This window comes from Aspergillus chevalieri, chromosome 5 (assembly GCF_016861735.1).
Source record: "Aspergillus chevalieri M1 DNA, chromosome 5, nearly complete sequence".
Classification (NCBI taxonomy): Eukaryota; Fungi; Ascomycota; class Eurotiomycetes; order Eurotiales; family Aspergillaceae; genus Aspergillus; species Aspergillus chevalieri.
In genome coordinates this window covers 23,615-38,700 of record NC_057366.1, presented here as the reverse complement: position 1 = coordinate 38,700, position 15,086 = coordinate 23,615, and the positions used below count along the sequence as shown (strand labels likewise).

General features: G+C 47.7%; 4 protein-coding genes across 4 annotated transcripts; 2 read left to right on the top strand and 2 right to left on the bottom strand.

Annotated features, from left to right (window-relative positions):
- Positions 1-592: 592 nt before the first annotated feature.
- ACHE_50014A (uncharacterized protein) lies at positions 593-1,785 on the top strand (the record flags this gene model as incomplete). The annotated part of the gene is made up of 2 exons (XM_043279683.1): positions 593-1,525; positions 1,579-1,785. The coding sequence occupies 2 exons, from the start codon at positions 593-595 to the stop codon at positions 1,783-1,785; spliced, it is 1,140 nt and encodes a 379-aa protein (XP_043137338.1).
- A 210-nt stretch (positions 1,786-1,995) lies between these two features.
- Positions 1,996-5,502, bottom strand: ACHE_50013S (uncharacterized protein; the record flags this gene model as incomplete). The annotated part of the gene is made up of 1 exon (XM_043279682.1): positions 1,996-5,502. The coding sequence occupies one exon, from the start codon at positions 5,500-5,502 to the stop codon at positions 1,996-1,998; it is 3,507 nt and encodes a 1,168-aa protein (XP_043137337.1).
- A 407-nt stretch (positions 5,503-5,909) lies between these two features.
- On the bottom strand, positions 5,910-7,010 carry ACHE_50012S (uncharacterized protein; the record flags this gene model as incomplete). Its single annotated transcript, XM_043279681.1, has 1 exon — positions 5,910-7,010. The coding sequence occupies one exon, from the start codon at positions 7,008-7,010 to the stop codon at positions 5,910-5,912; it is 1,101 nt and encodes a 366-aa protein (XP_043137336.1).
- Positions 7,011-7,927: 917 nt separating this feature from the next.
- On the top strand, positions 7,928-12,574 carry ACHE_50011A (uncharacterized protein; the record flags this gene model as incomplete). The annotated part of the gene is made up of 1 exon (XM_043279680.1): positions 7,928-12,574. One exon carries the CDS (start codon positions 7,928-7,930, stop codon positions 12,572-12,574), a length of 4,647 nt encoding a protein of 1,548 aa, XP_043137335.1.
- Between the last annotated feature and the right edge of the window lie 2,512 nt (positions 12,575-15,086).

Genomic DNA, 15,086 nt, shown 5'->3' with positions numbered 1-15,086 from the left:
CAACTCTTTGTGAATCGCTTCCTTCCATTTCGAGCCATATATCGGATCATTAACGGCTTCGCTATACGATTTCGCTATACGGATTCCAGCTTTCTCACGTGAAGCACATGCTTTCTCTGCAACCTCATATTCTCTATCAGTCTGCAATAGCTCCGCAACTACTGCTAGCCTAGCCAAATGGGCCCGCATGCGCTGAGCTGGACAATCACTATTCCCAGTGTCCTCCCCTTCAGCTTTGCGCTTGCGGCCATACATTTGCTCTGTTTGGCGGCTCTTTATAATTCTCTATGATGGTTGACGTACGCGAGCGGACCGCCATTCCATTTCAAGCTCAGACCAGTGGCATCCGTCTCCAGGAACCGGTTCAGGTCTACGCATATCCTCTGGTGTTTTAGCAGCGGCGGTTATCGCCAGGGCACACAGCCCAGTAGATCGGCAGCGGCCCTAGGCACCCGTTCTAATTTAGGGCCCCTGACGTCATTGCCGCAGTCCGAAGTATTAATTAAAAAGCATCGATTCTTCCCTCTGTCTGCCGTTTTGAGCAGACTTGCTAATTTCCTCGAATTGTCCTTGTTGCTTCCTGCTATTTGACATGGAAGACTCTCAATCTTGGTACGAGCGTGTCGACGAACTGGCTGCCCAAGGCCTCCTGGCTCCCGATGCCGTATTAAACGCCCTCACCCGGATGATTGAACGGGATGTGCTAGATGAAGAAACAGAGCTGCTGTATCTTCGCAAGGCATTGAACTCTTTTGGTACTGAGGAAAGTGGCACCAAAAGGCTCACCCGGTCCGCATTCCTGTCCTTCCTTGAGTCCTCTGGCTTTCTTCCACCGTCAATGAGAGATGCAGGCGCCCTTGTGTACCGCAGTCTTCTATACCTATCTCAATATCCATTCTATCGATCAATCCCTGAGGCTCTCACCTACGACGATCTGGTCCGTGCGCTGGCATGGATCATGCCTGAGAGATCAAGGCGTATCTACGATGAAAGTTATGACACTCGGTCCAGGTCACCTGCTGATTTTCGAAGGCAGCTGTTCCAGAGCTTTGCAACAACCCAGAATGCTGAGTCTGTTGTTTTTGATCCAGAGGATGCAAGGAAGCGGGCTGAGCGAAGAGCTTTTGATTTCACTGGTGCTGATCGCCCAGACACTCGCCGTTTTGCTGCTACGAATTATGATGATGACGGTGATGAAATGTTCCATGACATTCTTGATGTGCTGTATGGTACCCAGCCCAAGGAGATTGGGTGGAGGGCGCCTCCCCGGGATTCCTTCCGGCCGATAGCAAGGGAACTTGCAGGGGACAGATGCGTCCATGTCCATCGTCTCAGCATCCCTCAGGATGAGTTTCGACCTGTTGTGAAGCTGCTTGTGACTACTTACTTTGGAAAGCCCAGAGTTGCAGTCGAGCAGCTGGTTGACTTGGACCATGTTGTAGACTGTATTACTCGGCCTGTCATTCAGAGGCCTGACATGGGCATTACCTGGGACATGTTTGAGCAGGCTGCAGGTAATGGGATGGTAAGTCCAGTGATCTTTCTTTCTGATAATGGGCAGGGCACTGACTGGTTCAGCCAATGCTTATGAGAGGTCTTCAACGTTTCTTGGGGCCACTCTATAGAGACCCCAAGGATGAAAATATCACAATTGATCCCCTACAGCCAGGCAAGGTTGCCACTTGGCCTGTTCTGGCACAGTTGGGCTCTCTTGGAATCTTCTCACCCATATTTCCCTACGTTCACCAACACAAGCATTACAATGTTATGACCACATCTGTGTAATGGGCCGAAGCCTTGCTATCTAATATATAGATATGTACAAAAGAACTCGTTGGGGAAAGGAAAGAAAGAAAGAAAGACACGCTGGCGGTGGATTTATATATACTCGTGATCAGGTGATCTACGATCACCTGACTTCGGCACGCTCTTGTGAATAGCTTCAATCGAGAACCATTTATGGTTCGAGGTGCCTTTCGGGCCTAGCCCGTTACATTACCCCCCTCCTCGTCGCCTCCGCGATCGCCCCCCGGCGTGGGGTGGCTCATTTGGTATACTCAAGGCCGATTGGATAACAATCCCATTCATCGTTTTGTAGGTTTCCCAGTCATCCAATGCTATGGTATCCTCCATGTTCCTTGCATCGTTCCATTCCGGTTCCTGCCAGCCAATGTATTTGACTAAAAACTCATGTCTTTCGCCTCGTCCCCACCGTCGAAAACGCTCATCTAGTATTCGTTCGACCATATATTCTTCATTCCCATTGATCATTTCTGCAGGAGGTTGGTAGTCATCTTTCCGTTGGCTAGGGAAGGGATCCATTGCCGCTGGGCGGAGGAGCGCTGTATGAAACACGTCGTGGATTGTGCCTGGTGTGTTGAGGCGGTAGGCGTGGGATCCAATCTTTTCCAACACAGTAAATTTTGCCTGCCTGCTTCCCAGTTTCTTGCTAGGGCGTTCTGTTTGTATATTGCGCAGGTCAAGCCAGACTTTCTGCCCAACCTGGTATTCAGGGGCGACATCTCTTTGACGATTGGCATAGTCTTCTTGTTTCTGTTGGGCAACAGCAAGTTCTGTTGTGGCAATGTCAAGAGCTCCCCTTAGCTTGGCTGCAATTCGTTCACCTCGTTCACGCATGGTGCCCAGGTCTGGTGCTGAAAGGTTGATTTCAACATCCTCTTCTAACTGAAAGGGATCAACGTGGTAGCCGTGGTCAAGGAAGAATGGACTGACACCTGTGGAGGCAGCATCCCGGCTGCATATTGCAAGCTGTGCCATTGGTAGCAATGACGCCCAGTTTGATTGTGTGTGGTCACAGAATGAGCGCAAGAATAGTTCAAGAGTAGCATTCATTCGCTCAGTTTGGCCATCGGTTTCAGCATGGTAGGCAGTCGATAATTGTCGTTTGATCCCCAGTAGCTCACAAAAACGCTTCCACATCTCATTGGTGAATTGTCTTCCTCTGTCTGATACAATACTGGCTGGAATGCCATGGTAACCAATGAAACTCTGAATAAGCTTCTGTGCTACTGTGTAGGTGTTGATCTTCTCACAGGGTACAGGGATGACACCTTTTCCAAGGCGATCGACAATAACCATAATGTTTTCATAACCATTCGAAGTTGGTAACTTCTCGATGAAGTCAATCGCAATATACCTCCATTTTCGGTCTGGAATTGGTAGAGGCTTCAGTAGGCCTTGTCGGCGGTCTCTCCATACATTGTTGGCACTGCATTTGTCACAGTTCCGTACAAATCGTCTGACATCCTCAGAGATTGCAGGCCAGTAGACCCTTCGTGCCAGGATAGCATACATTGCGCTCCTCCCTGGATGGCCTGTAAGTACCGAGTCATGTGTTTCTTGTAGCAACCTTGTCCTCAAAGATTCAATGTCAGGGACCCATCGCCGGCCTCGGTAGCACAAGCGGTTGTTCAGTTCAATTGAGCATTCTGAGATTGAGGCTTTGATCCCCAGTTCACGTGGGAATTGAGGTGCTCCCACTTGCACTGCTTCTCGTATACGACCGTACTTTTCATCTAGTGGCTCTACCCGAGCCCAATGTTCATCAAGAGTCATATCCAGTAGTTCTTTCAACGATGGTTGCTCACTATTGAGGTTGGTAGGTTCGTTCGCCTGTTCATATCCTTGAGGTGTGCTTGGCTCGCTGTTATAGGGCTCCGTGCCGACTGGTGCTAGAAGGATCCGGGACACATTGATAGGATGGGGTTCTTCAACTAGTCCTCTTTTGCTGCTTCCTTCAACTGGTCCGTCCTTGAGGATCTCAGGATCGAATAGTCGTTGTTCGCGATGCTTTAGCCGTTCATCACCCAATGCAGGAACATCCTGCTCTCGTCGAGACAGTGCATCAGGGCGCCCTGCGAGCTTCCCTGGTCGGTAATGAAGTGTGAAGTCATATCGGCTCAATAGATCTGCCCATCTCATCTGTCTCTCATTCAGTCGTCTCATGGTAGTAAAATAACGGAGATTGCGATGGTCTGTCAGTATCTGGAAATTTACCACTGATATGAGCTCTGATTCCCACTCTTTCAATGCGTTGATGATCGCCAAAAGTTCCTTGTCATGAATCTGGTAGTTGCACTCTGCAGGAGTGTTTTTCTTGGAAAAGTACGCACAAGGTCGTAATACACCATCATCATCATACTGTGAAAGTACGCCACCAGTGGCCCACCCTGATGAGTCAGTCTCAACGACAGTCTCGCGGTCTGGATCAAATTGCATGAGGATCGGTGCCGTTGTAAACATCCTTTTTAACTGTTGGAAGCTTTCTTCGCATTTATCATCCCACACAAAGGGTTTATCTTTTTGAGTCAACGCTGTTAGTGGAGTTGTAAGTTCAGAATAGTTTCGGATGAAACGTCTGTAGAAGTTCGCAAATCCCAAAAATGACCTGACACCTTTCACAGTGGTAGGGGCAGCCCAGTTCATGATTGCTTCAACCTTTGCTGGATCCATGCTGACACCTTTTCCTGCCTCAATAATGAATCCTAAATATTTTGTTGACTTCACTTCAAATTCGCATTTATCAATATCAATCTGTAAGCCAGCCTCTTGGAGACGGCCTAATACTTTGCGGACATGCTCTTGATGCTCTGGCAATGTCCCATCTGTAAATATCAAGATGTCATCGAGGTAAGCAGAAGCGAATTCATCTAGGAAATCTCGTAGGACCCAATTGACATAGCGTTGGAAGGTGCTCGGTGCATTGGCTAGTCCAAATGGTGTTACAAGCCATTCAAACAGCCCAAATCGAGTTCGGAATGCAGTCAACCATTCATCGCCGGCAGCGACACGAATCTTGTGAAAAGCAGCAATAACATCCAACTTGGTGAACCATTTTGCTTTCCCAATTCTTTCCAATGTTTCATTAATTAGTGGTAGGGGGTAGCGGTCCTTCTTTGTAATGGCGTTCAGTGCTCGGTAGTCAACACAAAATCGCAAGCCTCCACCAGGTTTCTTGACAAGCAATACGGGTGCTGCAGCAGGCGAATTGCTAACACGTATGAAGTTCTTTTCCAACAACTCTGTCAATGTCTTCCGTAGCACGAGCAGTTCATCCCTTGACATATTATAAAGGGGGCCCCATGGAGGTTCAGGGGTCGTTCCATCAGCATTCTTATTGAGTTCAATCTTATGGTCGATGTTTGGTCCTCGATGTGGTGGTTGCTTGTCAGCTTCCTTCCGGTCAAATACTGATAGGAATTTATGGTAATGAGGTGGTAGTTTGGTGCGGGGGTCTGTCGGCAATTTGGGTCGTAATGCTTTCTCAATATCCTTTAAACTTGCGGCGAAAATCTGTACACTGCTGTCCTTTTTCTTTTGTCGGTTCCATAGTGCAAAAGCGTTCGCCCCAATGGGCTGGATATCCATTCGTGGTTGATCTTCCATGCTGCTAACAACAATGCCATTGGTGAAGCGCAATTTCGGGCCATTCGGGTCGATAAACACTTGTTGGTCGTCTATCCATGCGAGGCCTAAAATCATGTCGAGTCCCCTACCCAGTTTAGGAACGACATACAGCCATGCAGTGTTTTGGTGGTTTCCCCCCACGTTCAATGAGATTTTCGCTACTTCCTTTATACAATCATCCGTTGGGCCCTTGTAGTCATCGATAGCTCGTGGTTTGATGGTTACACGCTCCAGTTGATGTTTTCGGGTAAAATTCTCGGAAACCATACCATATGTAGTACAACCGGTGTCCACTAAAGTTCTGCTGACCTGTTCTCCATTGACTAATGCAGATACTCTGAATTCAGGTCTGTCAAACTTGACTCTTTTTCGGAAGTCGTTCCACTCCTTCTGAAGGTCTATCTGAGCTGTTGGGGCCGGTCGCCACGTAGGTAGATCCATCAACTGTTTGTGACGCTCCTGCGAGAGACTTTTCGCAGGAGCTATTCTTTTCCCAACTGTGTTTCTCTGGGGCTCCTCTCATCTTCATCATTCTCCAACTTTGGAGCAACCTGGGTCTTTGAAACGTGTGTGCGTTGGGGTGCATTGTACGGGCATTTGCTTATGAAATGGCCTGATGCCCCACAGCGAATACAGAGGTTCTGCTCCTTCCTTGCATTTATTTCCTCACTGGGGACCCATTTGGCAGTCTGTCGCGGACGGTGGCGGGAGATAGTGGGTGTCCAGTCCATTTGGTCGCCTTGTGGGGTGGTCACTGGTGGTGCCGGGTTGGTGCTGAAGCTTGATGGGTTGGGATTATTGGCCCGACGATTAGCATTGTTATGCTGTAGGGTCCGTGATCGGCTGGCATTCTTCTCCATGCGGTCCGCAATGAGCTGGAGTTGAACAACATATTCTGAAAAGTTTTCCTTCTTTTCAACGGTGACCAATCGGTCGTTCATTTCATGATTCAATGCATTGTCAAGGTAAGACCGCTTGACCTCATTATCCCAATCGTGACCTCCAGCTTCCATGAGCAGTCGGTTGAATTCATTGAGTAAGGTGGCGAAAGGCTTGTTGGCTTGCTTTAGGTTCCCTAGGGCACGGACGGCTCGTTCACGGAGGTTACGGTCCTTAAAATTGAAGTCAAGGTGATTCAGAAAGTCTTTTAAGGTCTGTTCTGTGACAGTATCCATATCTCCAGCGTAGTGGTCCATCCAGGGGAGGACCTGGGCTGCAGCAGAGCCGGTTAGTCGACTGAAAGCATACCAGATGCGATCATAAGCACTGCCGATTGCATCCTTGTCGATGTTTAGTTTCGCACGCAATTTACTGATGAACTGTGGGTAGAGGCTTCGGTCAGAGTTGTCGTATGGTTCAGTGTCTCCAATCTTAGGCCTAGGACGCCTAAGGGAGTCAGTTGTTGAAGGTGTTGGTTCGCTTCGGGGTGGTGAGGTCCGCTGAGCTGGTCGAACATTCTGTAGCTCCCGTTCCATTTCGGCCATTCGAGTCCTCATGGACTCAACCATCGCTGCAAGATCATCTTCCATGTTGGGACTGTTCATAGTGTCGCTTTCAACGTCGTCAGGCGTGTAAGTTACCATTAGATAACAGTTGCTCGATCTCAATTTCCAATGGCTTCAATCCGTTGTGTTTTTTCGTTGTGTTCAACCGTGATGCATCCAATGTATCTAATATCCGATGTCGCCAATGTATTCGATGTCCGATATGTCCAATGTATTCGATGTGTCCAATGTATTCGATGTCGCCAATGTATTCGATGTGTCCAATGTATTCGATGTATCCAGTGTATCCGATGTTTCCAATGTGTTCGATGTTTCCTGTGTATCCGATGTTTCCAATGTGTTCGATGTACGATGTACGATCCGTTGTCCGTTCAATCCAATAGGTAATCCGTTGTTCGATAAATTAAGTAAATAGATGAGAAAGGAACGAGTTCTAATGTAATGGGCCGAAGCCTTGCTATCTAATATATAGATATGTACAAAAGAACTCGTTGGGGAAAGGAAAGAAAGAAAGAAAGACACGCTGGCGGTGGATTTATATATGATGAGGATCTATCGGACAAATAGTTGGCCCGATTACCGAGGCCAGGGGATCTTTATATAGGTCGATATTTACACGTATTTAGATAGTCAAGCACTCAAGCACTTGTTCTACGTGTGGTTACCATAGACTTCAATATTATTCCCTTCGGCGTATAATATACTCTCCATCTTCTGTACGCCATATAGCCTCGTGCAGTCGGATTATCGGCTCCCGATTCCCCGAACCTGAGCTACCCGCTTCATTGGTTATGAGCCCGGGCCTGCCCAAGATATTTGGATATATCAACGCCTAACCAGCGTGCGGCATCCTGGGGGTTCTGTATATCGCTTTACCGCATATATAGACCGACCGATCAATCGACGATTGCGAGCCTCACCCTCGAGACCTTCCCACATGATTAACGGCCAAATAATCTGCTCGGCGAAGCCCATTGAGTCGTGAGAACGCTATCATGGCTGGAAGACCTGAGAACCCGACATTGACGCCGTCGCAAGTGAACGATGAGGATGTTAGGAAGTCTGTACCAATCCGGAAGAAACCAACACAGGAGAAAGGGATCAAGATATATCCTTTTACAATCGACAAGCTGTGCGAGGAAAACGCAAGGTACTGGTTTCATGTGATGGAGAACCAGTTGAAAGCCCAGTTCTCTTGGGAGGCGATTGAGTACTACCATGAGGTAGGAAGGAAGGAATTCAGCACTATTCTGAGGGAGGATGTTGAGTGGTTCAAAATCAACCTGAAGGCAGACATGATTATTGAGCAAGGCCTTCAACCAGTGACCATACTCGATATCAAGGACCTAGACAATGCTGGATTGAAATGGGATCGCCTTAAGGAGATCTTCTTGAAGTCATCCAATGCCAAAAAGGCCATGAAATTGATGAAGATGGCCAATTGGACATGGGATTCCACAAGGATGAACGAGAAGGAAGCATACCGAGAAATAAAACAACTGGGAAAGGAATTTGTTGACATGAACGGTGGTAATAAGATCACCATTGAGGAGCTGGTCGTGCTTTGGTATCTCCGTGGCTTGGGAGATAAATATGCGACTTTGAGAGATACTGTGATGAGCTCGAATGTGACACTAGATGAAGATTATATCCTCAATCGAATTGATGATATGATGCACATGAAGAGTGGGTCAACTGAGAAGGGATCACGGGTCTCCAATCATGGCAACAAGAAGAAAAAGGGGTCCAAATGCTATGTGTGCGGCCGGGCCGGACATTTCGCGAGGGAATGTCAGAGCAAGCATGAGGACAGTGAAAGTGATATAGAATGGGATCAACAAAAGCCCAAAGGTCGACGAGAAGGTCGGCAAGAACATCGGCGAGGAGGTCGACAAGAAAGTCGGCGAGAAGGTCGACAAGGCAAATCATCAAAGCAGAAGGGTCGACTTGCTGGAGAGCAAGACGATGATTCTTCCCAAGAGGAATTGTGCGAGTTCAGTTCATATGCAGCTGAGAGGTCAGAACTGGGTCGTTTCACGAGTGAAAAGGGAAGCCAGGCAAATGGCAGCTGTCCATCAGTATGGTGTTTTGACAGTGGAGCAACAAGCATGTCAACAGGCAATAGGGACATTTTTGAGAAATTGGACATGAAAAGCCGAGGAACACTGACTATTGCAAGTGGAGTTCAAATGCCAATTTTGGGCAGGGGAACAGTCAAATTTAACCTGCCAAATGGCTCTGCAACTGTCCGATTAAGCAATGTCATATATGTACCTGGGTTGACAGAGAATCTTCTATCTTTGGAAGCTCTCCATGTTGCTGGATTTGAATCAAGGGGTTCAATTCGAGGATACACACTACTGAAGGATGGGAAGATAGTTGCTAGAGGACGGCGAATTGGAAAATCGACCTACCTAGATACGGTATCATACACGAATGCTCTGTATGTGAAGCCAGAGCAAGCAAGGAAGTGTGTGGAATTAAATGCAAAGCCTGATGAGAGGACAATATTGCAGCTGCTTAGCAGGCGAGCTGTTAGGGCTGATGATGAAACTGAACAACGCCGTGAGATCATCCATCAACGATTGGGACATCCTGGAAGGAAGCGCTTTAATTGGTGTGTTGAAACCATGGATATGGATGAATTGAAAGTGCGCAAACGAGATAAACTGCTGGATGATGATTGCGAGATATGTGTCAAGGCGAAGCAGGTGAAGAGTCAGAGTCATCTCCCAGTCCCTAGAGCAAGGAGACCGCTCCAACGAGTGTATATGGATTATTGGGGTCCATATGTTGGAGGCGTAGGAGAAGAGAGATACTACCTGTCGCTGATTGACGATTGCACGAGGTATTCATGGGTCTTTATCAAGAAGGACCGGACGTCTAGCTCAGTACAGAATACACTGGAGCTATGGCTGCGCCAGGCTGAGCGAGAGACTGGCAAAATGTTATTGGTCATAAGGACTGACAATGCAAAGGAGTTCCTAGCCCTGGAACCATGGGCCCAGTTGAAGGGCATCCAATTGGAGTTCACTGAGCCTTATACCCCTCCGCAAAATGGAGTTGCGGAGCGATTCAATCGGTTTATCCTTGAAGTCACCAGGGCATTGCTGTTCAATTCTGGAATCAGCAAGAGGTACTGGAAGTACGCGGTAGTTACAGCCAATTACCTGCGGAATCGGACAACAGGAGCTAAGGGTAGTGGTGGTAAGACGCCATATGAGCTATGGCATGGGTATGAGCCAGACCTAACCCATCTGCGAATTTGGGGATGCCGGGTACTCTATCACCAGAGATCGAATGATAAGCTTGAGAGCAGGGTGATGGAAGGAACTTTCCTTCTGTATGGGAAGAGCGACAAACAATATGCTGTATTGCCAAAGGGCGCTGATGAAATTCGATTGGTCACCAATCCAAAATTCCGGGAACGGGAACCTGGATATTTGACAATGGATAAGGATTCTAGTGCATTTGAGGCACCAATGATGGAACCAGCAACCAATGTGAATGATGCGCCAAGGCCAACACCAATGGCTATTGATGTGGAAAGTCAGCAGAGAGATGCTGCACCATTGGGTGGAAAGGAGGCAAGTGATCAGCAAGGTGTCGCAAATGGTCAGTCAAGGGAGACCAATGAATCCACACCGGAGGTGGATGGATCACCGCTGAAATCTGCAAGCAAGGTAGATAATGCGGGTAATGAAGCTGATACTCAGTGGGAAGAACAACATGAGGTTGATGCCCCGCTGGGAGAAGGACATCAGAAGAAAGTTTTACTTGAAGGGGAGAAAAGACAAGAAAATCTCCCACAGAGTGACACTGGTGCAATTGATGAGCATCAGGTAGAGAGACGACATTCAGGTCGTACACGCCAGCCATCAAGTACATTGATGGAGAGTCGCCAAACTGAGAAGATTTATGGTCGCAAGCGCAAAGCTGAAGGGGAGGACACTGGGAATAGTGATCGTCCAGCTCAGCGCTTGCGAGCACATTTGGCGAGACTTGCAGTAGCTACTGAGCTACTGATTGGAGATCGAGAATATGAGGCTACAGAAGGAGCACGTGCTGCACGTGAGAAAGCTGGAATCCGCATACCGAAATCATACAATGAAGCCGTTAACGATCCGATATATGGCTCAAAGTGGAAAGAAGCTATCCACAAAGAGCTAAGCACCCTAATAGGCTTTGGCACATGGGAATTGAAGCCCCGAAAAGAAGCCGAAGGAACGATCTCATCAACCAGATGGGTGTTTGATGTGAAGCTAGGCCTCGATGGTCGAATTGATCGCTTCAAGGCCAGACTGGTTGTCAGAGGCAATGAGCAATCGGATGATGATTTCGATGAAACGTTCGCACCAGTATTTCGGCTAGATAGTCTGCGGATTCTGGTGGCTATAGCAGCCCTGTTCGGCTTGGAAGCACATGTGCTCGATGCTATAAATGCATTCGCCGGTTCCGATCTCGATAAGCCTAATTGCATGGAAATTCCAGAGGGACTGCAAGACTTTGATCCAGAGGCTACTAGAGGTTTGGTTTTGGAGTTGAAGAAATCACTCTATGGCCTCCGTCAGTCTGCTAATCTATGGCATCGAAAGATTAGCAATTTCCTGAAGAATATAGGCTTTAAATCCATCACTGCAGACCCTAGTATTTTTCTCAACAGCAGGGGTCTGATTATCGCTGTGTATGTAGATGACATAGTGATATTTGGCAAGGATGTCAGGGACATCAACACAGTGAAGCAGAAGCTCAAGGAGTTCCATCCGATGACTGATTCAGGGTTAGTTAGGAAACTATTGGGCATTCGCTTCACATGGGGAAGAGACAGGTCTATACGGCTGGACCAGGAGCCCTATGCACAGCAAATTCTTGAGGAGTTTGGCATGGCTGATTGCAAGCCAGCAAGCACACCCATTGGCCCAAGCGTTAAATTGGAAACACCAGATAGCTCACTGCTTGGACGAACTGAGCATAAGCTATTTCGGAGATTAATTGGGCGGTTGATTTTCTTGGTGATAGCCACACGGCCTGACATTGCTTTTGCGGTCAATCAACTGTCTCAATATCTCGCGGAGCCAAGGGAGGTTCATTTGGCAGCAGCAAAGCATGTGCTTCGATATGTTAAAAGCACTATAGGCTATGGCCTAACGTTTGGTGCAAAGGGGAGCCAAGGGTTATATGCATATGCTGATTCTGCGTATGCCAATTCAGCAAAGAATCGGTCAACTACTGGTTTCGTTTTCTCCATTAATGGGACGCCAATCAGCTGGATAAGCAGAAAACAATCAGTCACTGCACAGAGCTCAACAGAAGCTGAATATATGGCCGTGTCGGAAGCAGCCAAGCAAGCAATTTGGATTAGACATTTCCTATATGCCATAGGGAAAGGGTCTATATTTTGCAACGTTCCGACCACCATTTATGAGGATAATCAGGGCGCCATAAAGATCGCTGACAACCCGGTTGACCACCCGAAGACGAAGCATATAGCCGTACGATATCATGCCATTAGGGACCATATAGGCAATGGAGAGATCCAGCTTGCATATCTCCCTACCGACAAGATGATTGCCGATGGCTTGACGAAGGCTGCCAACCACGTGAGTCAAGGGCGGTTGGTTGAGGACCTGGGCCTTGCTTAATCAAGCAAGGAAAGGATTCAACACATGTGAGAGTTGAAGCGTGCGTCCAACCGCCGCTTATCAAATTGCCAGATCTGTTATTTTGATTGATTTGAGAGAGCGGCGATTGTACGAAGGGGAGTGATGAGGATCTATCGGACAAATAGTTGGCCCGATTACCGAGGCCAGGGGATCTTTATATAGGTCGATATTTACACGTATTTAGATAGTCAAGCACTCAAGCACTTGTTCTACGTGTGGTTACCATAGACTTCAATATTATTCCCTTCGGCGTATAATATACTCTCCATCTTCTGTACGCCATATAGCCTCGTGCAGTCGGATTATCGGCTCCCGATTCCCCGAACCTGAGCTACCCGCTTCAATATATACTCGTGATCAGGTGATCTACGATCACCTGACTTCGGCACGCTCTTGTGAATAGCTTCAATCGAGAACCATTTATGGTTCGAGGTGCCTTTCGGGCCTAGCCCGTTACAATCTGTCCCTGCTTCCGCCCTGGCAAGCGAGCTGGACGCGTTGCCCAAAGCTGCAACTGTCATTCTCCTTTCCGGAAAGAATTTACAGACAGGAAAGAAGGGTGTGTTCGGCTACTATTTGCCCTATGCTGAGTATGGAGAGCAAGATCCACCATTCCTGTTTCAACTCAGTGACCTTCAAGATGCGTTCCGTGGAGATGCTCCGCGACCGGGCCGTGTGCTGAATGGAGGTGAGCTGTTTTTTGGGCAAAGATGGAATGGGGCTATGTTGGTGCTACAACAAGATTCGAGGAAGGCAATTGTTTCTCACAGCGTCTCTGGACAATATGGACCAATGTATGCTGCTACCGCCTGGAGGGGAGACTGGCAGGTCGAGGTTGAGGTAGAGGATATTGAGCTGTGGATTGAGCCGCCACTCGAAGAGAGCAAGGAGGAAGAAGGAGAACAATGAACGCGGTGTATTATACCCTGTTTTCAAGCCCAGATCTTTTGACAATACCCTATGCAGCACGATATCATAGCCCAGACACAACGACGCCTTTTAATTTATTCTGTACCAAATCCATCTGCTCATAGGAAACAACCGCTGAAAAGGAATACAACTCGAACCTATCAACAGTAGAATAAGAGATGCCATTATTAGCAGTATGACGAAATCCACTGCCCAGTCACAAAAACACCTCATGCGCAAGACTTGTCGCAGGCGCGCGCGTGCGTTACGGCTGGATCTCAGTCGATGTAGATTTTTTTCCCCACCGCTCGACTGAGAGGCAGGTCACGGTGGATACCCCGTGTATAACGAGGCCATAACGATGAATGTGGTAGAGCCCCAGAGAAGAGGCTGGTTACTGAGAAGGTTACGGTGGGTTTATTCTGAACTGAGTAGAAAATTGGTGGTTTTCCGTGTTGATGAGCCTTGGAACAATATATATCATTGGGGAGGATCTTATCAACATGTCCGTTCGTTTTCTTTTGTAATTGTACAAATGGTTCTATTGATAGAATATTGCCTTGGTAGGAAAATCATTGCTGCAGTGTGCCTGATAGTGGTATAGTCGCTGCCATTGGATGGATTGTAGTCTGGCCAACGCATACTACCGTCAGGTGAGCGCATTGTGTTTTTATAACAGCGCCAGGGCTGTTGAATTCGGAATCCTCAGATACTGTACATCGATTCCGAAGCATAAGGTGTTTGAGTCACATTAGGAAGCGGCATGCCTACTCCACATGGACATCCGATGATACAAATGATACCAACATACCATTTCACACGCCAACTTCACCCGGCCGCCGCTCTATATAAATAGTCTGCAATGCTGCTTTTTGTTCCATGCATGTGCGCATGAGATGATATACAGAGGACAGGTGCTGATGCTGCTGTAGGGCATACATACATAAAGTGACCTACATAGCGGTGCGAGAAGACTTACACACCTCATAGCATTCTTCATGTAGGTCATAAAGTCTAGTCGGGTAGGATCATACACTATATTCCGAATACCGTCTCTCCCAGTCTTGTCTGTACTCGATCCAAGACAAGGGATTCGGTGCCCTGGAACGACTCTCTGGGTTTGTCAGCTATTTGTCTGCCACTGACCCGATTTGACTGGGACGGATTGCAGGAGGCCATCTTACCGAAACTTGTTAGAAGCGATTTGCTGGAGAGGCGACACGCAACACATATCGATCGCGATAGTCTCTCCTCGACCTCAGCTAGAGCAATGGTTGCGCGGATTTTATGTGCCTGTTCGACTGTCAATCCAGCTGGCTTGTTGACAAGAGATAGAAGGTGGACCCATGATGAATTCTCGAGAACAACTCTAAGCGAGCGCTGCCCAAATATCCATGTCTTTCCTAGGAGACTTCCAGATGTGTTGTCTTTGACCTTTTTGCAGACATCTTCAATGAGGAGACGAAAGCGACATTCAAGAATGTCAATATCTGACTCGCGTACCGGAGCTGAGTACCAGAGGTGAATAATGCAGTCAACTGCCTCATCAACTTCCTCGGCAACCAGGGCGATAAGGAGCAAA